Here is a 27,999-nt window from a genome sequence, read left to right on the forward strand (position 1 = left end):
ATATATTATTTTGCTTTATTCTTATCGTTTCAGAAAGGATACAAACCTTAAACGTATGAACGGTGTTGGCCGGTCAGCAAAGTGTGCTACACATAAAATAAATAAAAAAAATGATATTTTAAGTTTTTCTACACAAGTAACCATAAAAAATATTTATTTACTCATTCCTTAATAAAGTTTGTTCACGCAAATTAAGTTACTCTGCTTGAATAAATATATAGATATACATACAATATATAAAATATACAATAACACGTGTTCTAATTTTTGTATATTAACATAATAATAAAGATATTATGTATGATAATTTTATAAATTAAAAAAATAATAATAATGCCTCGTGTGTTAATTTAAATTATAGAGAACCAGCTGATTTTGCGTAGCAAACGCCCACTTATAAACATAGGTAAATACATAGATTACGAATGCTTAGGAGCAATTTTTACTGCCTTTCTGTGTTATATTATTTATCAATATAACGTTTTGGTTTTATTTATTTTTAATTTCCATAGCCACGGCAAAGTGGAAGTTCACCTTATTTGGACTGTCACAGAAGACCAATTTCCGAATTTTTTTTTTACAACGCCCTAACTCCGAATTTGCTACCTCAGAAGTAGTTTGAAGTATCCTTCCATCTTTGAAGTTTGGAAAACGCCTTGGTACAATATAGCTGTGGTTGACTATTTTCTCGAAAGTTTTTCAACTAAATCCTGATATGAAGCGTTGTCCCCACTCAGCCGTCGATATATACCCGCTCATAAACTATTTAATATTTTCTGTACAACTTAAAACTAATTGTCATATATGTTTGTTTATATGTATGCATTAATACTCGCGCTTTTTGCATCCATTGCGCTTAAAAAAAACACAAAAGCGCAATAAAAAAATTATTAAAATCTTAAACATCAGAGTTTTGGTAATGTTTACGTCGGAATGAAGCTAATTTTAAACGTTGCATTTGTAGTGCTTGCTCTAGTTCTAATACTTTTACATGTATTTCCATTTCCATTGTTTTCGCTTGTGATGAAGTAAATTTAGTGAAATCGATTTCTTGTATTTGCTCTAATGTTTGATTACAATCTTTAACCGTGGCCACAACTTGACCTGTGGCTTGGGAGACATCACGTGATGCTTTAGTTAAATCACTCAATTTTTGACTCTCTTTAGGCGCTTTCACTTTGCTCGCAATCACCAATTGTGCTGTACAAGCAGCAATTTCTTGCGCAGCAACAATTATCTCAAAGCTTTGTGTCGATTCGGATATGATAGCCTTATTGGCTGCTTCTACCAATAGATTTGCGCCTTTAGCTACACTTTTTGCTGCCGATATCAAACCTTCAGTCCATTGACTGTTACGTTTGTAGAATTCCTTAATTGAAGTGTTACCTGTAAGATGTGAAAGTTGGTATTATGTTATACAGTTTTTGACATTTTTTGTGCTGATTTTTCCAAGGAATTCGTTTCAAAATCAAATTGCTCGACAAAGTACAACGATGGAGTTAAAAAATACAAATTTTTGGAAAATTTGCAAATTTAATTAGTTAAAAAAAAACATAAGAGAATTATAGAAAACGTTAACAGTTTTCCAATTCACCGTCAACAACAAAATGTATTTGAAAAAAAATAGTCTTACAAAATTACTTCTTAGCTTCTAGATGAATGCATTGGAGTCCTTAAATGATCTGGGAGCCAAAAAAAAGTTTTGTTCGAATGGATCCCCGGCTTTGCACACAGAGTATATTAACTTTGATTGGACAACGGTTGGTTCTACAGATATAAAGGAATCGAGATACATAGATATAGACTTCCATATATCAAAATCAGTATCGAAAAAAATTTTATTGAGCCATGTCCGTCCGTCCGTTAACACGATAACTTGAGTAAATATTGAGATATCTTCACCAAATTTGGTACACGAGCTTATCTGAACCCGGAATACATTGGTATTGAAAATAAGCGAAATCGGATGATAACCACGCCCACTTTTTATATATATAACATTTTTGAAAACACAAAAAACCTGATTATTTAGTAAATAATGCACCTAGAATGTCTTGATAACAATTAAAAAAAATTTTAAATGGGCGTGGCACCGCCCACTTGTGATAAAATCAATTTTACAAATATTATTAATCATAAATCAATAATCGTTAAACCTATAGTAACAAAATTCGGCAGAAAGGTTGCCTTTACTATAAGGAATGCTTTGAAGAAAAATTTACGAAATCGGTTAAGGACCACGCCCACCTTTATATAAAAGATTTTTAAAATGCTCGAAGAAAAATTAGCGGATCGTAATAAAATTGGGTACACAGATTTTCCCTATAGCAGGAAATATTTCTAGAAAAAATGGACGAGATCGGTTAAAGACCACGCCCACTTTTATATAAAAGATTTTTAAAAGGGTCATAGATGAAAATAATAAGCTATATCTTAGCGAAAAAGAGCTTGGTATTAATAGAATTTTACTTTCTAAATTGAATTATAACATTAAATTGGAAAACACAAAAATTTTTGAAAATGGGTGTGGCACCGCCCCTTTTATGACTAAGCCATTTTCTATGTTTCGGGAGCCATAACTCGAAGAAAAATTAACATATCGTAATGAAATTGTGTACACATATTTTCCTTATAGCAGAAAATATTTCCAGTAAAAATGGACGGGATCGATTAAAGATCACGGCAACTTAGATATAAAACAAGTTTAAAAGGGTCGTAGACTAGAATAATAAGCTACAATAGTTTGGAATCAATGATATTTCACTTATCAAGTTTTATTGTAAGAGGAAATGGGGAGACATTTTTTTTCAAACGGGCGGTGCCACGTGTTATGTAGAAAAGTAATTTATCTGAAATGAAAGGTATAATTGAAGCTCTTGCTGAGTATATAATGTTCGGTTACACCCGAACTTAGACACCTTTACTTGTTAATATAAGCAGACATAATCTGTCGATTTTGTGAACTGAAGAATGAAGTCCACATTCTCTGCGAATGCGCCACTTTGGTAAGGCAGAGACTCTCCCATCTAGGTGGCGTCACTCTTATTCCCTTCGTGATATGGAGTAAAACGCCTAAAGAGTTATATAAATAGATTAAAAGCCTCCACATACAGTAATAGATTGAAAAGTCAATCACAATACACACATCATCCGCCACACTTTTCTTCTCGATCAACCCGATTCTAAATATTCCCTCGGAATTTTGTTCTCGCGAATTTTTTTATTCCCGCGGAAAATTTTCTCAAATTCTTTTCTCCTAGGGAGAACAATAATTGGGGAATAGGAATTTCCAATTTTCGAAGTCAGCTGTTTTGTCATTTGAAATTTCATTACGCATTTCATAGTCAAAATAATGATGAACGCGAAAAAATCAAAGATGCCATTGAAAAAAACATTGGCAAAGAATATGAAATAAAAGTGCCAAATTCAATTCGTCCAAGGTTCTTAATTGCAGGAATGAATTTTAAATACGAAAACAGCGATTTAATAGAATCAATAAAGGAGCAAAATAATAACCTGATCCAAGGCTCATTAAAAGTATTGAAGCAGTTTGAAAGAAATCGAGGCAACATAAATGTGTATAATGCAATCATCGAAATAGATAAAGAGGATTTTACAAAGGTTCTTGCCGCAGAGCGAATAAATATCGGGTGGGATAGATGTAAAGTCTTCGATGCTATTTAATGCAAAGGATTTAATTATAAATCAGCCGACTGTAAAAACGAAGAAGCTTGCCACAAATGCCACGGAATACACAACGATAAAACATGTGAAGAAAATCCAATTAACAAGTGTCTAAATTGCATAAAAGCGAACACAAACTTAAACATAGCTTTAGACATAAAATCATGATACATTTGACTGGCACTGTCAATGCTACAATAATAAACTAGAGATAAAAAACAAAAATTAGGTTATTAACAACTAAATGAAGATGCAGAAAACACAAAAAAAATATATAATGACAAATTCAAGAAACCCAAAAATAAACTAAAATGTATATATCTTAACACAAATAGTATCACAGTTAACATAAATGAAGTTGAAATAATGATCGAGGAAGAAAATCCAGATATTGTACTTTGTGCAGAAACACATACTACGGAGGATGTATATGACTCGGAACTGGAGATTGCTGGGTTCAATCATATTAGATGCGACTCGCCTAGTCGTCACACCGGTGGTGTCTTAACCTATATTCATAAGCAAATTGATTTCAAAGTTATATTCAATAGAAGCATAGGTAATAATATGGTGTATTGTGTTTGAAACAATACGATGTGTAACTAAGTGGAGGGTTTGTGTGTTATATCACTCACCAAACACCCGTGATGCCAAATTCATAAGACATATTAATGAGGTGATGGAAGATTGTTTTTCTGAAAGTGGCAACAATATCGTTATTGGCGACTTTAATATAAATGTCAATATACACACAACATATTCGAGACAGCTAATTAGGACGTTCGAATCACTAGCAATGTATCAATTAAATAATTTTAATATAAGAATAACAGAAACAACGCAAACGAGAATAGATCTACTCTTTAATAACAAAAGTGAAGTTGAAGTATCGAATTTGGCTTCGCATAAAATATCGGATCATGAAACTATTTCATTCAAACTACCAATTCAAAAGAAGTACCAAATGAGAATTTATAAAAACCGCGTGTGTTGGAATAACTATACAAAATACCACTTAGTAAATCTCCTTAGAACTTACAATTTAGCTGAACTAAACAACTGCGAAGTTAGCCAAAAGGTCCAAGGAATAAACAGTATCCTTAATGACGTAATGGTCACTTTAACATATAAAAAACGAGTTCAAGTTAAATTGATTAATAAATGGTACGACCATGAACTAACAGAATTGAATAAGCTGAAATATGAACAATTTAAATTAGCAGAGAGAACCAATAATTGGGATAACTATATTACAATAAAACGATATTACAAAAAAGCAGTTAAAATAAAAGAGAAAACATTTATGGAAACCAAATCTCAAGAAATCATCTCATTTAGGGACTTTCGAATGGATGTTAGCTCTGTGAACTGGTCCAACTGTTGGTATTTTAGTAGTGTTAATGATAAGCTTGAGTTCCTAAATGAGAATCTGCTAAGTTTTTTAACAAGCATGTCCCCGAGCGATTCGGTAAGAAAAAATCATCGGTATCGCCCTGGTTCACGCCTAGAGTGTTGGCAGCAATCAAGGCGCGTAACAAGGCTTTATCTAAATGGAAAGCAAACCCTTACCAGTCTAACTGGAATTCGTTCAAAGCCGCCAGGAACAGAGCAACTTCCGTTATCAGATGTGAAAAGCGTAATTTTTATGTTGCCAAGCTTGACCCCTCCCTGCCTCCTAATGTTTTATGGCGTAACCTTAACCGCCTGCGTGTATGTGGTAGGGACAATGATGAAGCTTACACACTAGATCCTGACCTGCTTAATGAAGCCTTTGTTATCTGCCCTACACCCGGCGCTCACCGTGCGTTTATCCCCCCCTATAACACCTGTTATTCCAGTAATACGTTTGAATTTGAAGCTGTATCGGACTTGGACGTCATAAAAATTATATCAAAAATTAAATCGAATGCTACTGGTGTGGATGGGATTCCCATAAGATTTATAGAAATGGTGTTACCATTCATCATCGGAGCCGTAACTCATATTGTGAATGATTGCATTAATTCGTCTTGCTTCCCTAATCAATGAAGAAGTATGCCGACACTCCTTCTGAGTTCCGTCCTATTAGTATACTACCTGCCCTGTCCAAAGCATTTGAGGCATTAATAGCCGAACAAATCTCAAACCACGTGCAGAGATATCAACTTCTGTCACCTTTGCAGTCTGGATTTAGGGCTAATCATGGATGTGCAACAGCTATGCTCGACGATATTCGTAGTCACTTCGATGAAAACTTACTAACGTTGCTGTGTCTGCTTGACTTCCAAGGCATTTGACTCAGTTGACCACGATTTGTTCTGCGCTAAGATGAAGTCCTACTTTGGTTTTAGTTACAATTCATTAGCGTTAATTAAAAGTTATTTAGCCAACCGATTCCAACGGGTAATTATGGGGTCCCAAATGTCACGACTTAGTGCAGTAGTCTGCGGTGTGCCTCAGGGGTCAATTCTTGGGCCGTTGCTGTTTAGCTTATTTATCAACGACATTTTTACAGTCTGTAAATTTGTTACTATGCACGCTTATGCAGACGATGTTCAGCTTTACCTTTCTAGTCGTATTGATGACGTCGATGATCTCTGTTCTAAACTTAACGCTGACATCTCAGAAATTTTCCATTGGGCTAATCACAACGGGCTTCGTCTTAACGCAAATAAAACTTACGTGTTACCTATATCAAAGAAAAAGTTGGCTGAGACGGTTATCCCACCGATTTGTGTTGGTACCGACCAAATTAAACTGGTGAGTAAAATTACAAACCTTGGCTTTGTAGTCAACTCCAGTTTGCCTTGTGTTGACCACATTAACCAGGCTATAGGAAGGGTGTATGGCGCACTGCGAAATCTGAGGCTATCGGCGATGTTTACTCCTCCTAACATCCGCCATAAATTGGCTATCCAATTAATTTTACCTTATTTGACATCTTCCGAGTTGATATACAATAAGCTAGACTCGCACTCGGCTTATCGGTTAGACGTGGCCTTTAACCATATAATACGCTATGTGTATGGGCTTTCGAAGTTCGACCACATATCCCGTTGGAAATCTAGCCTTCTGGGATGTCAAATATCCGACTATCTCAAAGCCAGGAGCTGCATTTTCCTTTTCCGACTCATTCTCACTAAGACGCCCCTATATCTTTATAATAAGCTTTCTTTCACAAGATCCGCTCGTTCAAACGATCTTATAGTACCCACATTTAAATCTGTTGCGTCAACTAGACTATTCTTCGTGAACACTATACGTACCTGGAATTCTATTCCCAATGCTATAAGAAATAGTATAAGTAGGAGCAACTATAAGAATGTTATCTATAACTATTTTTCTGATAATAGTATGTAGACTGGCCGTGTATTTGATCACGATACTAGAATAAATTACAAATTAGGTTTTATGGATAGGCTTACAATATATATACATATATATATATATATATATATCTGTTTATATCAGTATCATGTAACTGTTTATTTTCTTTTTGTACTACTACTTATAACTATCTTTCCTTTCATGTTGTACTATAAAAGACCTCAAATCTTATTGTACTACCAATTTTGATCATTAAATAAATACATACATACATACATACTAATAACTAAAAGTTAATGTGGAAATTTCTAAAAGACGCCGTAAATCTGAGTAGTGAGGTAGCACAAATTCAAAAAATTTCTGTAAATGGTGCTCTTATTGAAGATGATTATGAAATAGCAACTGAATTAAACCGTTACTTTAATGAAGGCATAATCAGAATCAGAGATAGCATTGAAATCTTCGAAGCAGGTGGAAATCAAATGGAGATAAACAGAAGCTTGCTTAAATTGAAGGAAATAGATGTTGAAGAACTTATGAGAGTTACAACGAAATTAAAAAACAAGTACGGAGGAAAAAAATTAGTAACGGAAGGTGTATTAAAAGACAGCATGGAGTACTTAGGCTACACATGTGTAATTAATGAAAGTTTCCAATTTGGTGTATTTCCAGACTGCTGGAAGACCTCAGTAATTGTACCTGTGGAAAAAGTAAAGGGAACAATTAAACCAGAGGAGATACGACCCATAAATACCTTAACTAGCGATGCGAAAATAATAGAAACTGTAGTTAAGAACCAATTGCTGGATTACTTAAATAAATACGAAATTATTATAAATGAGCAGTCAGGGTTTAGATCAAAACACTCGTGTGAAACTGCACTTAACCTGGTAATTTCAGAATGGAAAGAAAGTAGAACGAAGAAACAATTTACAATTTCAGTTTTCCTCGACCTAAAAAGAGCATTCGAAACAGTAGACAGAGATATTCTTATAAAAAAACTGTATAATATTGGCATAAGAAACATAGCGCTTAACTGGTTCAAAAGTTACCTTAGTGGAAGAAAACAGAAAACTGTTATAAGAAGTAAGATTTCTCCCAAAGTGGACATTGAAATAGGATTGCCACAGGGATCGGTGCTTGCAGCAATTCTTTTTATAATTTACATAAATGATATTAAAAACTGTATCAAATACTGCAAAATAAGATTATTCGCTGATGATGCACTTTTTACTATAAGCTGTAACACGATTGATGAGGCAGCCTCAAAAATACAGTCGGACCTACAGGTAATATATAAGTGGTTGTGCCAAAATATGCTTAAAATAATAGACAAAATGGATGATAATGGGGTCTAGAGTGACTCAAGATGATAATGTGTCGCTAAAAATAGCAAATACCCCTATAGAAAGAGTAAACCGAATAAAATACCTGGGAATAATTATAGATGACAAATTAAAATTTGATGAACATCTAAAATACATTGAAGGGAAAATTTCCAAAAAAAAAATTGGGTTCATGTTTCGATCATGCAAGCATATTAGTATGCAATACAAAATACTGGTCTATAGATCCATTATCCAGCCGCATTTCATTTACTGCCCTACAATCCTATTCGCATTAGCTGATATATCCAGGCTACGAATTAAGCAAAACAAAATTATGCGTTTCATATTCGCTTCCCAAGGCAGTCGGTTCTATGTACCGGAGCGACTCGGGATTTTTCCCGACCAAGGACTGTCATTTCAGTGTAACCCCATTTAATTTGTTTCGTCCCTCCCACAAATTATCATCCTCCCAGCAGCTCCTTGCAGCAGGACTGCTCCATATTCTCTTGCTCCGGGAAGGTATCGAATCCAATCCGGGTCCGTCTCCTGACCCCGGTCCTGAGAAATGGTTTTGCTGCATCTCCCGGAAAAGAATCTTTTTAGGACGGTCATACTCTGTTCAGTGTGTCTCGTGTAAGGGATGGTTGCATCGGACAGGTTGTTCTGGGCTTGATCCCAAAACCCGACGTCCACGTAACTTTTATAAATCTTTTGTGGCTCCTTGCTGTTCACGCCCAAGGGCGCCCCGTAGTCTACGTCTAAGCGCCCCCCATTACCTTCCAGCAGCCCCGCTGCTCAGCAAGCCACAACAAGTACCCGCTGCTGCTCGCGCCTTACGGCGCCAACAACTCAAACAGCTGCTACCACTCATAACTACAATCTTCGTAGTAGAGTCGGAAGCAATGCTGAGCAACAGCCCCTGCCCCCGTCTTCTCCCCCCTCTTTTCCGGCAGCAATCGTGTAGGTCAGGGAAACATACTCTTAGTCCCTACCTCCGTTTGCACCGTTTGCCAGCACAGAATATATATGTTTGCGACATCCGCCCAATGCAGCTCCTGCCTTGGGTGGTGCCACTTTCCTAGATGTTCTGGTCTCCGCGACCGCAACCCCTCGACGGGTTTCATCGCGCCATGTTGCCAGGTCGCAAACCCAAATCATCCGGGTACCCCAATGCTTGCCCAAGGACGCCCAGTCCCAGGGCCACAACAGCAATTGCGTCCTGGCCTTCCTCAACCCAGGCGTAGTCACCCGTCACTTACCCCCAGAGTGGCGACGTCTCCCCTCATGCACTTCAGAATTCTGCAGTTAAACTGTAATGGACTAACTGGGAAGATTACGGAGATAGTCAATTTCATGAAGCGGCACAACATCCGCATTCCTGCGATTCAAGAGACTAAACTCACAGCACGATCTGCATTGCAGACCTGCTCTGCGTATAATGTCCACAGAAAAGATCGCGAGAGCGGAAATGGAGGCGGCCTCGCGTTTATAATACACCACTCTGTGCAATATCACATATTTGATCCTGGCATCGACCGCAGGGACAACGTCTTAGAACGTCAAGGCCTATCTGTCCGGTCAGGCGATGCAAACCTAGAAATCATCAACATCTACATCTCCCCTGCCACCTGTTGCCCCGGTGGATACCGCCCTAATATCAGAGCCTTACTCACTGGAAACAATCGTAAACAAGGGTAAACTTTGGTCCACCGTAAAGTCCCTATCGAATCCGACTAAGCACAAAGACAAAGTTTCCATCGCCTTTGGCGACAAAGTGCTGTCGGATGCGAAAAAATGCGCGAGCGCTTTCTGCCGACAATATATAATGCATTCTACGGTCGACAAAGTTAGACGGAGGGCCAACAGACACGCACATAAACACAAATTCAGCGCGTCACCAATCACCATCACCGCTAAAGAGGTTGAGGACGCCATTGGTCGCGCTAAACCATCCAAAGCAGTGGGCCCAGACGGCATAGCCATGCCGATGCTTAAAAGCCTAGGGAAAGAGGGTTTCAAATATTTAGCGCAGGTCTTCAACCTGTCTCTTTCCACCTTTGTCATACCCGAGAAATGGAGAATGGCCAAGGTGGTCCCGCTACTAAAGCCTGGTAAACCAGCTAACATAGGAGAGTCGTATCGTCCGATATCTCTCCTATCGCCAGTAGCAAAGACGCTCGAAGCCATTTTGCTCCCTTATTTCCAAGCAAATTTGCAACTAGCCTCCCATCAGCATGGCTTCAGAAAACTCCACAGCACTACCTCCGCGCTAAATGCCATTAGCACCCAGATAAATTGCGGTTTAAATCAAAACCCCCACCATAGAACAGTACTCGTAGCGCTAGACCTATCAAAAGCTTTTGATACGGTCAACCATGGCTCGTTACTGCAAGACCTGGAAGGGTCTACCCTTCCCCCATGTCTTAAAAGGTGGACCGCAAATTATCTGGGTGGTCGGCAGGCATCGGTGCTATTTAGAAACGAAACATCAAAGCCAAGGAGAATTAAACAAGGGGTGCCACAGGGTGGTGTCCTATCCCCACTTTTGTTTAATTTCTACATATCTAAGCTACCTTCACCACCGGAAGGAGTCACAATCGTTTCCTACGCCGATGACTGCACAGTAATGGCCACAGGCCCAGGCCCACAGATCGATGAGCTATGCAATAAAATAAACGGCTACCTCCCTGATCTCTCCAGTTTTTTCGCCTCGCGAAACCTGGCATTATCACCGACTAAATCTTCCGCGACCTTATTTACAACATGGACGTCCCAAATGTCGACCATTTTGAACATCCACGTCGATGGCTCTACGCTACCGACTGTCCTACACCCCAAAATCTTGGGTGTGACGTTTGATCAGGATCTACATTTTGGTGAGCACGCAGCCGCAATTGTGCCGAGAATTCAGAGCCGTAACAAAATCCTCAAATCCCTTGCTGGCAGTACCTGGGGAAAAGATAAAGAAACGCTCATGACTACATACAAAGCAATTAGCCAGCCGATTACGTGCTATGCGTCACCCATATGGTCGCCAAGCCTAAAAATTACCCACTGGAAGAAGCTACAGGCCTGCCGAAATACTGCTCTCAGAATTGCCACGGGCTGTCTTCTTATGTCCCCAGAACACCACCTACATAATGAGGCGAGAATACTCCCCATCAGGGAAAGAAACGAGATGCTGACCAAACAGTTCCTGTTGAATACCCAGAAACCTGGGCATCCCAACAGACATCTGATTGACGAGCCAGCACCGCCTAGGGGCTTAAGGAGTCATCTCCGTAAGCATTTTGAGGAAATACGGCATCTGAGAACACAGCCGTATGAAGCGAAAAAACACAAGCAGGTCCTTGGTGAACTCCACAAACAGGCGTCGGACCTTTATGCCGGGAATTGCCCGGTGAACCCAGTACTCAAAGTAAAGTATCCAAAACTTGCGGAAGAGGAACGCATACTCCCCAGGGAAACGCGTGTCACTCTGGCTCAACTTCGTTCTGGATACTGTAACAGGTTAAACTCTTACCTATCCAGAATCAACCCCGACATACAAAATGTATGCCCCGCTTGCAATGTGTCCCCACATGACACCAACCATCTCTTTAATTGTAATGTGGAACCAACGCCTCTAACACCCCTTTCCCTATGGTCCACCCCTGTTGAAACAGCAAGTTTCCTTGGACTCCCGTTAGAGGATATTGATGACAGTTTGTGATCGGTCGCGTCTGTTAGGTGGGGCGGTTAGATTAAATAGAGAGGTCCATAGCTATCAAGCAAGACAATAACAACTTTTACTTGCCGGTAGTGAGATCCGAATTCGATGAAAAAAAGTATATACTACGAAGGAATTAGAGAATATAATGATCTGCCAATTGATATTAAAAACTGTAATAATACCAAAAAATTAAAAAAATTATACAGCTACTGTAAAGCGCTACCTATCAAGTAGTTAAACATTTTTTATTAAATAAATTTATAGATTATTATATAATTGAAGTCAAAGAAATTCAATGAATTTAAACAAATATGTAAACATTAAAAATACTTTGTAACTTATTAAATTATATAGATCTTCAAGATCGTAGTAAATAAATAAATTTAATTAAATTTGTTTGAAATTAAGAAATAAAATATAAATAATGCACAGTATTGCATTTTATGTGGTATTCACTGAAAAGAGTACTGAATTTGTGCCACAGCAACAGCACAGAAGAATAAGAAAAAGAAGACGGCGGGATAACACAAATCCGCCGGAGTTGCCTGCTTCCATTCAGCAAAGCAATTTCTGGCGGCCAAGTCGAGTTGAATTCATTATATGCCAATATCTATTTAAGCCTTCTTAAAATATCCTTGCGCAATTTCTGGATAACTGGATCAAATATACCAAAAGCTCTTCCGTTGCTTATGATATATGTACTTTTCGACTCAAAATAAAGAATATTGTAACTCCTAAGAAATGGCAGAGAAATCTCCCTCTCACTCACATTCATAATACCTACTTTTCTCCCATAACCGGTTTCCGCTTTTTCGAACATTGTGCAGAATAGGAGGAAAGAGAGAAGGGAAAACACTCGTACGGAATTTTTGTTTAGAATTGTGCTGAATATCCGTTCACATATTCCTCCTAACCTTCTTATTAGGGCTGGGACTATCCGCCTATTCGAATATCCGGATATCCATACGGATATCCGTTGGCACGGAAAAAATCCGGACGGCATGGCTATCCGGTTAATATTCGTTTGTGAAACTATCCGGATTTATAAAGATCCCGTTAATAACCGTTTTTTTGGATCCAGTGAAAGCAACCAATTGATGTACCATATACATATGTATGTTTATTTAACAGTAATAACAACAAAAAAATTGTTGATGTTTGTAAAATTGTAGCTTTTTAATTTTTGACGTTAATTAAATAATCTACAAACATTTTGTGAATAATTTTTCGATGTTTGCTTTGTTCAATTCTGATATGCAGATATTCAACTTTTATATTCTAGTATCCGGACATATACATACCGCTGTTCGGATATCCAGATTTTCCATTTTCGAATCCGGATAGCTGGATTTTTTGCTTAGTTATTCGGTTGTTCGAACATCCGGTTTATCCGGATAGTTGAAAAATGCGGATGCAGTTCACAGCCCTACTTATAGTCTGAATTCCCTAACGCTTTTCCTTTAATTAGGTAGTAGTCCGAGCCAAAAAACCCAGCGCTTTTTACGAGATTACACACACAATTTATTGCCTAGCCCAATACTTTGTTGAATGATTTGATTATTGCTAACATTTCTTGAAAAGTATGCCCACCACGCGTCACCATACTCACCACGGCCCGCTGAAACGATTTCTTCCTGCAAAGCTTTAGCTTTACGTATTAACAATTTTATACATTGCATAAGGAATGTGCAAGCATCAAGTATTTTCTCATTTACTTCCAATTTGATTCCATCATCCTTTGAACGTGAATTTGAAAGTAATTCAACAAACTTCGCAGCAGCTTCTTCGATTGCTTTGTCCATTTCTGCTAGCTCGTTCTCCACTAAATCTCCCAATTCGATATTTTTGCGACTTGCTTTGTTTAGTTCGAACACTGATTTGTTTAGTTCATTTAGTTTTTCTTTTGTTTCCTTAATAAAATGTTGTACGTTTGGTATATCTGCTCTATTTTTGATTGATTGGTAAAGTGAAAGTAGTGGATCTTTGACGTTATTGATTTGATTGTAAATATCTGTAAAGAAAAAAAAATATTTATTTTATTTTAAATGCACATTTTTCTCCTTATAGATAAAAAAAAAAAGTGGATTGGGAGGGATGGGGATAGAGTGAGCGAAGCGCACTGAAAAAATGTATCCATTTTTTGTTTTTTGCATGGCGGCCGCCGTGGTGTGATGGTAGCGTGCACCGTCTACCACGCCGTAGTTTCTTGTTTCACGCCCCAGAATCGCGATAGATATAGACTTCCATATATCAAAATCATCAGTATCGAACAAAAATTTGATTGAGCCATGTCCGTCCGTCCGTCTGTCCGTTAACACGATAACTTGAGTAAATATTGAGATATCTTCACCACGGTACACGAGCTTATCTGGACCCAGAATAGATTGGTGTTGAAAATGAGCGAAATCGGATGATAACCACGCCCACTTTTTATATATATAACATTTTGGAAAACACAAAAACCTGATTATTTAGTAAATAATACACCCAGAATGTTGAAATTTGACGTGTGGACTAATATTGAGACTCTTGATAAAAATTTGAAATTTTTTTTATAAATGGGCGTGGCACCGCCGACTTGTGATAAACAAATATGATTAATCATAAATCAAAAATCATTAAACTTATCGTAACAAAATTCGGTAGAGAGGTTGCCTTTACTATGAGGAATGCTTTGACGAAAAATTAACGAAAGCGGTTAAGGACCACGCCCACAATTATATAAAATGTTTTTAAAATGGCCGTGGACGAATGAAATGAGCTATAACTTTGCAAAAAAAGAGATTTATATCAATGGTATTTCATTTCCCAAGTGGATTTGTAACAATAAATAGGAAAAAATTCAAATATTAAAAAATGGGCGTGGCATCGCCCCTTAACGCGAAGAAAAATTTGTTCAGAATAGAACCATATGTATAGGTATTATTGCGCAGCATTTCAAGTGTACAGCTGGGTATGTAATGTTCGGTTTCCTCCGAACTTATATTTCCTTACTTGTTTTTAAACTAGTTATTAAATCAATGGCTAATTCAGTTTTCTTAAAAAATTATTATTTTTTAAACTATCTCACTATGCGCATCTTATGGAGTTTTCCCTTCTTCTTTGCTCGCTCGTAAGTTTGTGTGCTGCTTTCAAAAAATATTTCTCACTGAATTACAAAAGGGACACTATTATCTAAAAATTCAGACTATTTGCATAGCGCCAGGTTACCTAGTTGCAAAGTTAGAATTTGAGAGTGTAACATGAAAAGAAAACGTCATTAGAGTGGAACTTCTGATACATGCACGTACCTTCTCCTTTTCCTATATCGGTCGTTGTATTGTATATTAGCAGGCACTGTTCGTGTAACGTTATAAAAACGCATCCCAAAAGTATTGTCTTTCCTGTCACATCATCCATTGGTAATTTATTATCAATAAATATGCAATAATTATCATTTGTTTGATCTAATAGTGTTACCATATCAGCAATTAATTTTATTGTCTTATCGAAATTTGGTTGATTCGTTTCGTTTATTTTCGTTTCTGTTACGTATTCCATAGTTTTCAGCACACTTTCATATAAGGAATTAATTTTAATTTTACAATTTTCTTCATTTTTACGCTTATCTGTGATTTCTCTTTCTAGTATTGTATTCGCTTCTTTTAATTTTATTTCCAAACAAATTTTTTCCTCTTGTAATTGTTGTAATTTTTCAATATTCGAACGTTGCTCGTTTTCGAGATTTGTTAGCATTTTCTGTTTTTCCTACAAAAGAGATGGAACAAATTTATTTGAGTTTCAGAAGTTAACAAATAAACATAATAAAATAACATGTTTGTTACCGAATGATTTTTATGAAGGATTGGAAACATAATACATATAAAAATCGCAAACATACCTTCAAATCTACCTTAGCAACATCTAAACTATATTCCAGCTCCTTAACATGCTCAGCTTTCTCCAACATCAACTTCTCATGAGTTGCAAGCATTTCATTAAAACTGTCATTTTTACTATCCAACTTTTGCTTCAGTTCATCTAAAATTGTAGCATACTCTATTTTGGCTTTAGTGAAAGCATCATTTAATGTGTTGAGTTGAACTTCTAGTTGTATAGCTTTCGTTTCACTTTCATTCAATGCAACTCTTTCCGTTTGCAACTGTAATACTTTGACAGATAATTCAGCTATTTCATTAGTTCTATTGGTAGCGTGCTTTTGTTGCTCTTGTTTAAATTCTTCATGTTCGCGTTGTAGATTCTTATAATCAAATGTAAGTGTTTCTATTTGTGTTTCTAAGGTTCGTTTTTCCATGTCAATGACTTCACTTTTTTTAACTTTACCCGTCATTTCATTGATTTGCAACTTGAGGCGTTCATTTTCAGTATGTAACTCCGTATTTTGTTGTTTCTCTCGATTTAAACTTTTAGTGGTATCGCCATGCTGTTGAAGAGATACAATTTAAAAAATGTACAGTTACTCACAAAAATAAGTACACACTTTATTTATGCTGAAAAAAGCTCAAATGCAGTGGCTGACAGCTTAATTGATAATTTTCATCTAAAATATCGCAAATTCCCTAACAGAAAACACATTCAAAAAAATGCCAAAGGTTATTCAAAGGTAATCAAAAATTTCAAAAATGAAAATTTTTGAGTATGCAGTTTAGTAGCCTAATAAATTTTAGTATAATAATGAGCAAGTTAGAAATAGCTCAAAATTTTTCCTGAATTTTCAGAATTTTTTTGGGTGAGGGTGTTGAGCAATTTCCCACATACAAAATGTATTCTTGTTCATGCGATGTATGGAAGAAATTGCTCAACACCCTTGCCGAAAAAAATTCTGAAAATTCAGGAAAAATTTCGAGCTATTTCTAACTTGCTCTTTATTATACTAAAATTAATTGGGCTACAAAACTCCATACTCAAAAATTTTCTAGAAATTCTGAAACAAAATTTGAAAATTTTGATGGTCATTTTTGATATTTTGATTAACTCTCCTTACCTTTGAATAACCTTTGACATTTATATCATTCATTCAAAAAAAGTTCTGCCAAAGTGAAAAATTAAATTTAAAAAAATATTTAGCATAAGTTCAAAATTTAACGAAAACACAACAAAGTATAATTGCAAGAAAATATTTATTATTTATTTTCCTTCCAATTAATGAATTAATTTCAACAGCTTCTTCTTTTTGTAGCGATAAAGACACTTTTCTAGGGTTTTGCTGATGACCCTTTCTCGGATATTTATCCGGTACGTTCCTAAAATATGCACCATTAAGATGCCAGCGCGACCATCTCAGGAACGATTTGGCATGACCACGTCGCACCTTCTAGGTCAGTAAATTTTAGTGGCCTATCACGACAGCTACAGCACTGCCCGGGGGTTTAGCCGAGTGTCGTCCGATGTGTGTTTGTATATATGTTTGTAGGTTAGGGTGCGTCAAATTTATTGTTGAAAAGGCACATCCAGTTTCTGAATCTATGGGTCATACTGATTAATATTGCCCATGGGACCATAGGTCTGAAATGAATTTCGAGCCTCCCTAATTTTGTTAGAAAATGTTATATCCCAATCCGAATAGCGGCTCTCATAAATAAAATACATGAAAATAAATGTAAAATTAGGATTTGGATTGGGATTTAAAATTTTCTAACAAAATTAGGGAGGCTAGAAATTCATTTCAGACCTATGTTCCCATGGAAAATATTACTCAGTATGACCCATAGATTTAGAAACTGGATGTGCACTTCAAGTTTTTTTCTCCCATTTTTTCCCATACAATTTGACCCGCCCTAACGTAGGTATTGTGGTAGCTTAACCCATTTCTACAGAGAAAGAGCTTCTTTAGATTTACTTCCATAATGTGTAGAAAAACAATTCCCCCATACCGTTTATGAGTAAAGCACTGCGACTAATTCGTAGATATTAACGATAAAGACACTCCCCACGGTTTTGGGGAGTATTATCGCCGTTGATGGTCCTTTGTCGGATATGGATGCGGTACGTTCCGGTACTAGTCCGAACAAATCGGGAGCGATTAATATGACCACATTAAACTTTCTAGACCATAACGCACGCCCGCCCTCCCCACCCCCTATTCCCATCGTTTCTAGTAATACTTTTGGCATAACCACGTCTTTAACACTAGCTTGATTTATTTCTCCGATATTTGTCTCTTACCTGCCTCAATAAATTAATGTGTTCATCTCTAATTTGTGTGTACATTGCTTTAAGCTTGCTAAATTTTTCCTCTGAAGCTTTTGCCTTTTGCTCCTCTTCTGTTGCTTTTTCTGTAAGACGAAATCAAATTACGATTATTGTGTAGAAACATGATTATACTACGTCCTTGGATATTATTCATAATTAATGAAAAGTATTTAATGTTTACAACTTACGCACTAATATCGGCGCTTCAACCATTTTCTGCTCTAAGGTTTCATTAATTTTTTGCATATTTTTACATTGCTCCTTTGTGTGTGATAGCTCATTTGTTAAACCAGTTATTTCATTACGTAAACGTGATACTTCACGCTCATAACTTCTTTCCATTATTTCATAATTTTGTTTTAATGTTATCAGTTCAGTTTGGCAATCTTGTAACGCAAATTCATAGTCTCTAATTGTACTTTGTAAGGATGCATTATCAACCATTTCTGTGCCAGCTGCTGATGTTGGTGACATTGTAGCTTCTTCTGAGATACTTGTATCAACTAGATTATCCATCGGTGGCTCTGGATCAGGTTGTACATACATTACTGGTGGCACATAACTACCAAAGTCTACTTTTGATGTAAAATTCGGTGCTGATTCTGGTAAATGTGGCACTTGTATCAGATCGGAGAAATACTGCAATGGTCGTACATTTTCATAGAATGTTCTAATTTTAAAGAATAATTCACGAAAGCGATCACGATGTCCGTTTAAGATATCATTTGGCAACTTATCATGTAGCTTGAACATAACACGTACGCATAGGTCATATAGGGGGTTCGAATCTTGTATCAGAGTAATTAGTGGAGCGAGGCGGCATTGACCCTGTGGTGTCATGGAAGACATACGATATGCATTTATGGATGTAAACACTCGAGATTGTACCTCCAATATTTCGTCTAAATAATCGAAGATTTCAACGCAAAGTTGGAAGCTAAAATAAGAAGATAAATAAATAAAATAAATAAATATAAAAAAAGATAAAGTTTTAAAACAGCAGAAGTAAAACGACAGCAAAGTAGTGCGGTGAACTATATTTTTCCTATGTTGAAAAATTTCTGCCTATAATATTTGCAATTTTGTTCATCTCAGCCGGCCCTATGTGAGTATATTTATGTAGGAATAGTACCAACTCAAGTACTAAAATACTAAAAGAAAGTAACCTTTTTTTGAAGAAACAAAGAAGGTAACTCAGGAAAAATAATATAAATGGAATAGAAAAAATCAGATCAGTTCAGTTGTAGAAAAAATATAAAAATAATTACGCCGGAACACACAAACACAAAACCTTAATTTAAATTATCTTTAAAAATCTTTTAAAAAGAGAACAATTTCCTGTACTAATTTAGTATACATAATTATTAAAATAAATATTTAAATCTAAAAAATGTGTTAAAATCAAATGTTACTACATCTTTGGGGGCTCAACCGCAGCAATATTATGCGTATATATGTGTGCGATAATCCGTTTAAATTGAAAAACGATCTCATCATAAATATACGTATGTGTGTGCATAGAACATTTGCGGAAAAATTTTAAAAATATCTGCATGTGTAAATCTCTCATGAAAAGATATTGAGCAAAATAAAAGACAATAAATTGAAAGAAAAATTTTCTAAAATTCATCTACTAATCAAAAATAAAAGTTTTGAATTTCAATCCAAACGTTGTTTGTAAAAAATATTTCAACTCAAACAAATTAATTCTATTGAAAATCGGCGTGAAATACCACCATTGGAAGTAAAAAAACTGAAACAATTTACTCTGGTATCAAAATAAAAATGGGTTTGCACCAAATTGAGGAAGACTATCACTAATGATGTAAAGCAGCAGAAAGCAGAACGTGTACCGAAAAGGCAGAAGAAGCAGAAAACACATCGAACATCTAAAGGGCCAGATACGTAGAAAAGTTGGTGGAGATCAATACTTACGGAGGGTTTACATTTTTGAGAAAAAATAAAATCAGTATTGTGAGTATGCAATGACAATAATGATGTATAAACAAAAAGACAATAATTAAAACCGATTTAAAAAAAATAAGACAAAGCAAAAAATGTAAACAATGTTTCTAAATATTCTAATGTAATTATTCAAGCCAGTAGGAAATATTATAAAAAAATTTTATTTGAAAATACTTTTCAACTCATATCGTAATTAATTTTGTAAAAACATACATATATTATTTGTATTTAACTTTTGTATTACATAAAACAAATATTTGTAACCGGCGTTTAGGTTTAGTTTTGCTTAGTTGATTTAAAAAAAAAAAACACATATTAAGAAATGGATCTTCAAACTATTAGAAGTGCAACTGTAGCAGTATTGCGGGAAAAGCTTAGGGAGTTAGGTTTGACCACAGATGGCAATAAGTCGAATTTGCAGTTCCGCTTAATCGAACATTTCGGCCTTTCTGATCGCGAAGATAGTGATGTTGAATCGAGTGTTAGTCGGTACGAGGAAGCTGCTGAAGTGGGTTTACAAACCCGGAATGTTTCACGTTTTACCCTTAAGGATATTGAAGATAGTGTATCCTCTTTTACAGGTGTAGACTCACTTGACGTTAATCAGTGGGTAAGTGAGTTTGAAGATAGTGCAACTATTGTAGGATGGAATAGTTGGCAAATTTTCATTTATGCCAAGCAATTATTAAAAGGTGCAGCTAGGTTGAATATTAGCGGTGTTAGGGATATACGAGATTGGAACTCATTGAAAAAGGCTCTTATAGATGAATTTGGAGCGAAGTTGTCTTCAGCAGAGGTACATAACCTTTTGCGAAATCGTCGCAAAAAGCATAATGAATCATTTCTTGAATATCTTTACTCTATTATAGAGATAGGAAAGCCTATCAGTTTAGATAGTGAAAGCATAATTGACTATTTTATAAATGGGATACCTGACTCTAAAATAAACAAATCAGTTTTATATCAAGCCAAAGATGTGAGTGAATTAAAAAGACAAATTAAAATTTATGAGAAGGTTAGTCAAACCCAACAAACGCAGAATAGAGGTATATTTTCACCACCAGTAAAACGCATTGAATCAAAGTCAAGTGGTTTAAATATGGAATCAAAAAAATGCTTTAAATGTGGAGATGCATCTCATTTTGCTAATAATTGTCCAAGGAAACAATATCGTCGTTACAAATGTAATAGGATGGGACATAGGTCCTTCGAATGTAACGAGGTAGTATCAAAAAACAATGCTATTAAGATAGGCTAGAGTGTTAATATTTTGCGTGACAAGTGTGGATTAATATTTAAAGATATTCAATTATGTGGGTATAAATTTTCTGCTTTAGTAGATACAGGTTGTGATCTTTGTATTATCCGTAAAGATATCTTAGATATGATGGATAATGAAATTAAATTAAATAGCGACAGACGTCGACTAATGGGTTTGAAGGAAAGTGCCATTGACACTATAGGAAGTTTCGATGTGAAGGTAGACATTGATAATGTAATCATGGACGTTACATTTCATGTCGTAAACGAAGTAGATTTACGTTATGCCGCTATAATAGGTAATTGTGTTCTGAAGAACGTGGATATGTTGGTTAGAGAAGGTGGGCAATTTTTATTTAAATATTTGCTAAAACCTTAAATGAGCGTTGCGATTTGTTGAATGAGTTTGAACATATCTCCATGTCTGTAGAAGAGTTCAAGAAAAACGAAATAGTACTTGATTTAGAACACCTAAGTAGGGAAAATGCAAGTTTGGTGTCATCAGTAGTGAATAGATATAAGTCAGTAAAGGAAAGAGAAAGTCCTGTTGTTATGAAAATTGTACCTAAAGATGATATACCAGTGTACACTACTCCTAGAAGAACGTCTCGTGTTGATCAGGTTTATATTGAAAAGCAAATAAACGAATGGTTAGAAAATGGAATAATTCAGTCAAGTATATCTGAGTATGATTCACCAATAGTTTTGGTGCCTAAAAAAGATGGTACCAAAATAATTTGCTGTGACTACCGCAAATTGAATGAAAAAATAATTAAGGATAATTTTCCAATGCCATCAATCGATGATGTAATTGAGCGATTACAGGGTTCAAATGTTTTTACAACTTTAGACTTAGCAAATGGATTTTTTCATGTATCTGTAGATAAGGATTCTCGAAAATATACTTCTTTTGTTACTCATAGTGGACAGTTTGAATTTTTATACGTACCCTTTGGTATATCGAACTCTCCAGCAGTATTTTGTAGATTTGTTAATTCAGTATTTAGAGATCTTATTCAAAATCGTACCATTGTTGTTTATATGGACGATATTATTATTCCAATAAAGGATGAAAAATCCAATATTGAAAGCTTGAAAATTGTGTTAAAGCGTGCTTCAGAATACGGTCTTAAAATAAGATGGGACAAATGTTTTTGAAAAGAAAAGTATCATTTCTGGGTTATTTGATATAAAATGGAACAATAAAACCATCTGTCGAGAAAACTCGCGCTATTACTAATTTCCCTATGCCAAATAATACAAAGCAAATACAACGTTTTTTGGGACTAACATCCTACTTTACAAGATTTGTACCTGACTATGCATCTAAAGCTAGCCCTCTTACTGATTTATTAAGGAAAAATATAAAATTTAAAATGAGTGAAGAAGAATGTTTGGCTGTTGAACAATTAAAAGCAGCCTTAGTAAGTGCCCCAGTACTTAAGATATATGACCCACGAGCAGTGACGGAAGTACATACGGATGCTTGCAGGGTACGGAGCAGTATTATTGCAGAAGGATACTACCGATCAGCAATATCATCCCGTTCAGTATATGAGTCGTCGCACAAGTCAACAAGAAGAAAAATACCATTCGTATGAACTGGAGGTTCTTGCTATCATTGAGGCACTTAAAAAATGGCGTATTTACCTAATGGGGCTTAAGTTGTAATGCTTTCGCTCAAACTATGAAGAAAGTTGAGGTTCCACTTAGAGTTTCAAGGTGGGCTATTTTCCTTCAGGATTTTGATTTTACAATTGAACACCGTTCTGGAACAAAGATGAAACATGTAGATGCATTAAGTCTTGTCGCGTGTTTGTTAGTAGAAGATTCAATTAGGCATCGTTTAAAAGAAGCTCAGATGAGCGATGAATGGATTAAGACAATACGGAAATTACTTGAGAGGGAGCAGTATTCAGACTTTTTTTTGTGAAATATGATTTATTATATAAAGATCCAACGACGGAACTGTTGGTAGTACCGTTTGCTATGGAGGAAGAGATAATTAAGATTGTGCATAGTAAAGGACATTTTGGCGTAAAGAAAACGCAGGAATGCTTGGAGAAAGAATTTTATATTCTACAATTACGTTTAAAAGTAGACAGGGTAGTTCGAAATTGTGTTGAGTGTATTATTACGGAGGGCAAAGCAGGAAGGAAGGAAGGATTTCTCTCTCCAATCGATAAAGAAGATGCACCTTTAGGGACTTTTCACATACATCATGTAGGTCCTTTGGATTTGACTTCTAAAAGGTACAAATATATTCTGGTAGTTGTTGATGGGTTTTCTTAGTTCGTCTGGTTGTAGCCAGTAAGGTCGCTGCATCAGTTATTGATAGTTTGGAAAAGCTGTCATTGGTTTTTGGTAATCCAAAAAGAATAATATCCGATAGGGGAACAGCATTTACGGCTGGGGTTTTTGAGGAATATTGCAGGGTACACTTTATTCAGCATTTAGTAACTGCGACTGGTGTACCAAAAGGCAATGGCCAGGTGGAGCGTATCCACAGAATTGTAGTTCCAATGTTAGCGAAATTGTGTATGGACAATCCATCCCATTGGTATAAATACGTTGGTCGTGTGCAGCAAATTATCAATAATACTGCACCTAGAAGTACCAAGTGCTCACCATTCAAAATACTGACAGGATTGGATAAGAGGTTTGCAGACGATTTAGGGTTAAATGACATTTAGACGAACTTATAATAGATGAGATTCATGAGGAAAGAAATGATTTGCGAAAAGAAGTAGATCTTGTAGCTGTAAAAAGAACTCAGTTTGGGATGGGATTGAAGTTGAAACCCAAGTTTTAAGGGCCTTATAAAATCATTGCAATGCTTCAACATGGCAGGTATAAGGTTAAGAAAGTTGGGGATCATGAAGGCCCAGTAGAAACCATTACGGTGGCCGAGCATATGAAAATGTGAAGCGATTCATTCGGGGCGAATGATTCCTCAGGACGGCCGAATGTAGGAATAGTACCAACTCAAGCACTAAAATACTAAAACAAAGTAATCTATTTTTGAAGAAACAAAGAAGGTAGGTAACTCAGGAAAAATAGTATAAATGGAATAGAAAAAATCAGATCAGTTCAGTTGTAGAAAAAATATAAAAATAATTACGCCGGAACACACAAACACAAAACCTTAATTTAAATTAATTTTAAAAATCTTTTAAAAAGGGAACAATTTCATGTACTAATTTAGTATACATAATTATTAAAATAAATATTTAAATCTAAAAAATGTGTTAAAACCAAATGTTACTACATTTATATAGCAATGTTTTATTAGTACGGGTATGTTGTTGTTGTAGCAGTGCTTTGCCCCATCCAATAGGTGCGACCGATCACAAATTGTCATCAATATCCTCTAACGGGAGTCCAAGGAAACTTGCTGTTTCAACAGGGGTGGACCATAATGTGAGGGGTGTCCGAGGCGTTGGTTCCACATTACAATTAAAGAGATGTTTGGTGTCATGTGGAGTATAACGAGAATCTTCTTCTGATTTGGCGCTCGGCAGTCTACGATTTTGATAAAGTTCAATGAACTTGCGTGTCCCCTTCCTCTATTGAAAACATGGAAGCTGAGTTATTAGGGGTGGCGAACCTCGCTTTGAAGCTCTTTCTCATAATTTTTTTTTATATGACGAGCAGAATTTTTGACACTACTTATCCACGCAGGTTTTTGCTTTTGGAAACATTTTTCACATTGTGAAAGACGCACTATTGAGGTATATGATTTGAAATCGTTACCTTTAGAACGGTTATGAACTAAATTCAACTCAACGAAGTTTGTTTTTTTATTCCGGTTTGTATATACCATTCACGAAATGACTGGAATTTCAAAGCATCTAAGTCTAGTCCGCTTGCTCCAAGACAGACGAAATCTTGCACCCAATTTACCCTTTAAACCGATTAGAATGGAGCTCTATACGGACACCGAAGTACATCCAAATTAACTAAAAAGCTAACCTTTTTTTTTTTGAAAGTTTATAGTATACTTAAAAAACATATGGCAATCATTTAAAGACATTCATAATTAATGGGTAATATTTTGGAAACATTTGGAATAAATTTTAGTAGATACATCTTTAATAGGCATATGGTTTACTTATTAGAAAATTATTTAATTATAAACGTTAAAAGGTAATATTTTTGCAGTTTGGTACACTACATATGCATCAGCCCATAAGAGAACACTGCTACAACAACAACAACAACAACAAGACCACCTTGCGGATTATCTTTGAATTAAGACGAGGGGTATTAAGGGTACCGGAGTTGTCATTCATTTGTTTAATAGTGTAACTAATTAATTGGGATTCCGCTTATTTGAAACCGTCTGCTTGTTGCGTCATTATTTACTAACAGCTTAGTGATGCTAATATTTGCCACAATAGCATGCTTTGACTTTGCGATATACTAGGTTGAATATGAGGTCGTGCGATAATATATAACTCTTAAGCTATTCCCCTGTTAAGCGGGTTAGATAGTGTTTGAGTTTTATCTTTGATAGGAACTAGTATAACCATGCTCAATACTATGGTGTATTAGGCAGGGCATAAGTGATTACTTGATAGCTAACGATTAGCCTAATACTTTGATTAACATAAACGCTTTAAAACTTACTAAATATTGATATCGTCGCTTGCGGCCTTTTCAATTTCTTTGAAATCTACAAACAGCGAACCCGGAAACAATACATTTTTCTCGTGAAATTCTAATTTAGTCACGATCAATTTGCTGTAAGCTTGTATACAATTACCAACGCCATCTTGCAAATGTCCCCATAATTTACCCATTTCCAATATCATTTTCTTATGTGTTTGCGAATCTTTAATAGTGCTGGTATGTCCTTCACGCAACACCTTATGTAGTAGATGGCAAAATTTCCATGCAGTAAATCTATTCTCCATTAAGGGTTGGCGTGTGAAGATCATCCAAAGCGATTTCGCTTCTTTAACGCGATGTGTTGTTATAATAATAAAACGAGCGTGTTTCATTTTGAGTGGTGCTTCCATTGGATTCAAAGCTTTGTTAACACTCACAGACTAAACATGGAAGATAAAAATGAAAATAAAATTGGTAATTTACTAGATGACGGTGCACTGCCTAATTGTGGTCAAAATTTGACAATGGGGGTAACAAAATACGCGCTTTAACCTCCGTATTGATAATCCGAAAGCGGAAATTAAGTTTTTTATTTCTGTCAAGAGATATAAGCAAAAAATCAGTTCAAATTTTCATGTGGTTATTTTTTTTGCCAGATTTGTTGTACACACACGCACACTATTACAGAAAGGTACCCCAGCGGGTTAGGGGATCAGAATATACCCGCGGTAGGTATGCCTGTCGTAAGAGGCGACTAAATTACCAGATTCAAGGGGCTGTGTAGCGAAACCTTTCAGGTTGCCAGCACAATATATAGCTTCTCCAAACCCAATTGTCAACCTCACCTATCCGCGGCAAATCCTGTTTCACTAACAGACGAGGCTCTGGCGACCCCAAGCTCCTCATGGAACTTGGCGGTAGAGAGGGAGGGAATGACCTGAAGGTTTAATGTGGCCACATAAATCGTTCCCGAGATGGTCGGGCTAGCACCTTAATGGTGCTATGGTACCGGAGCGTACCGGATTTGTATCCGGCAAAGGACCATCACATCGATAACACTCCCCAAAGCCTTCGGGGAGCAACCTTATCGCTACAACAACAACAGAAAGGTGTTCTGCGCGTATTTAGTTTTGATCCCCAAACCGGTGTCGGATCCACCTAGGGTTTTTTTTTAAATCGCGGCCGAAGGCCGCCAACTTAGAAAGGTGATCTCTACAAAAAAATTATGGATCGGGACTCCTATTTCCTTCCCTCTCGGACCATTCTACGTGTTTTTGTAAATAACTTTCGACAGAAATAAATTGATTTCCACTTTCGGATTCTTAAAAAGGGGACCGAGACGCGTCTTTTGATACCACACTCGAAAATGTTGGCCCAAAATTAGGTGGTGCACCGCCATCTAGTATGTTACCATAAAATTTTTGAATGCAAGTGAATATAATTTTGTGTGCAAAAATTTAACTACTTACCATATTATACATTTCCTTGTCGTAGGTCGGTGCCATTTTTCTTTAGTTGGATTCACAATTATACAATTTTACTTGGTTTTTACAAAATGAAGGGACAAATTAGCATTCAGTTGCAGCAGCTGCAAATTGATGTATTTCAATACACAATCTGCAATACAGAAGTAACGCCACACCTTTAGGGTACTTTTGCATTTATATTCATATATATGAAAATGTGCACAAGTTTACTCTAAATGGTGAAAACGAATAAAATATGTACGTTACAACAATGTCTACGACGACGAGCACCAACAGTTTAAACAATTTATTATCTTATCTACCAATAACGTTTCTCCAAACACCTCGCATACGTTTGGTCAAGTAATGTGCCAATTTCGTTTTCATCAAATCATATTTATTTGATTTATAATGTTTTTTATTATACCATTGGTTAGCGATATAAACAATTTTTGAGTCATAAAATTTGTTGCAA

General features: G+C 36.1%; 2 protein-coding genes across 9 annotated transcripts in view; one reads left to right on the plus strand and one right to left on the minus strand.

The window, feature by feature from the left end:
- Positions 1 to 334, plus strand: part of Klc (kinesin light chain) — a 35,539-nt gene extending 35,205 nt beyond the window's left edge. For all 5 annotated transcript variants that reach the window (XM_067787544.1, XM_067787543.1, XM_067787542.1 and 2 more), the window contains one exon: positions 34 to 334. In XM_067787544.1, coding sequence (XP_067643645.1) covers positions 34 to 51 — 18 coding nt within the window. In that variant the 3' untranslated portion in view covers positions 52 to 334. The remainder of the gene's footprint in view (positions 1 to 33) is intronic.
- Hip1 (Huntingtin interacting protein 1) lies at positions 117 to 27,997 on the minus strand. 4 transcript variants are annotated; one of them, XM_067787539.1, is made up of 9 exons: positions 27,848 to 27,997; positions 27,528 to 27,675; positions 26,077 to 26,498; positions 18,411 to 19,159; positions 18,196 to 18,305; positions 15,911 to 16,453; positions 15,321 to 15,777; positions 13,640 to 14,041; positions 117 to 1,386 (listed from the first exon to the last, which is right to left on the minus strand). In XM_067787539.1, exons 2-9 carry the CDS (start codon positions 27,561 to 27,563, stop codon positions 899 to 901), a joined length of 3,207 nt encoding a protein of 1,068 aa, XP_067643640.1. In that variant the 5' UTR covers positions 27,564 to 27,675; positions 27,848 to 27,997; the 3' UTR covers positions 117 to 898. The 4 variants fall into 4 exon arrangements, with proteins under 4 accessions (XP_067643640.1, XP_067643638.1, XP_067643641.1 ...); XM_067787537.1 differs by having other exon boundaries at positions 27,528 to 27,756; XM_067787540.1 differs by lacking the exon at positions 27,848 to 27,997 and adding an exon at positions 27,792 to 27,808.
- Positions 27,998 to 27,999: the final 2 nt, after the last annotated feature.

The sequence above is a fragment of the Eurosta solidaginis genome, chromosome 5 (genome assembly GCF_040869045.1).
Source record: "Eurosta solidaginis isolate ZX-2024a chromosome 5, ASM4086904v1, whole genome shotgun sequence".
Classification (NCBI taxonomy): domain Eukaryota; kingdom Metazoa; phylum Arthropoda; class Insecta; order Diptera; family Tephritidae; genus Eurosta; species Eurosta solidaginis.

Coding starts and splice junctions, on each gene's coding strand:
- Hip1 (XM_067787539.1), bottom strand. CDS start 27,563: ATGGCACCGACCTACGACAAGGAAATGTATAATATG. Junction 19,160..26,076: donor AGCGACGATATCAATATTTA/GTAAGTTTTAAA, acceptor TTCTTATTTTAG/CTTCCAACTTTGCGTTGAAA. Junction 18,306..18,410: donor TGAAGCGCCGATATTAGTGC/GTAAGTTGTAAA, acceptor TTCGTCTTACAG/AAAAAGCAACAGAAGAGGAG.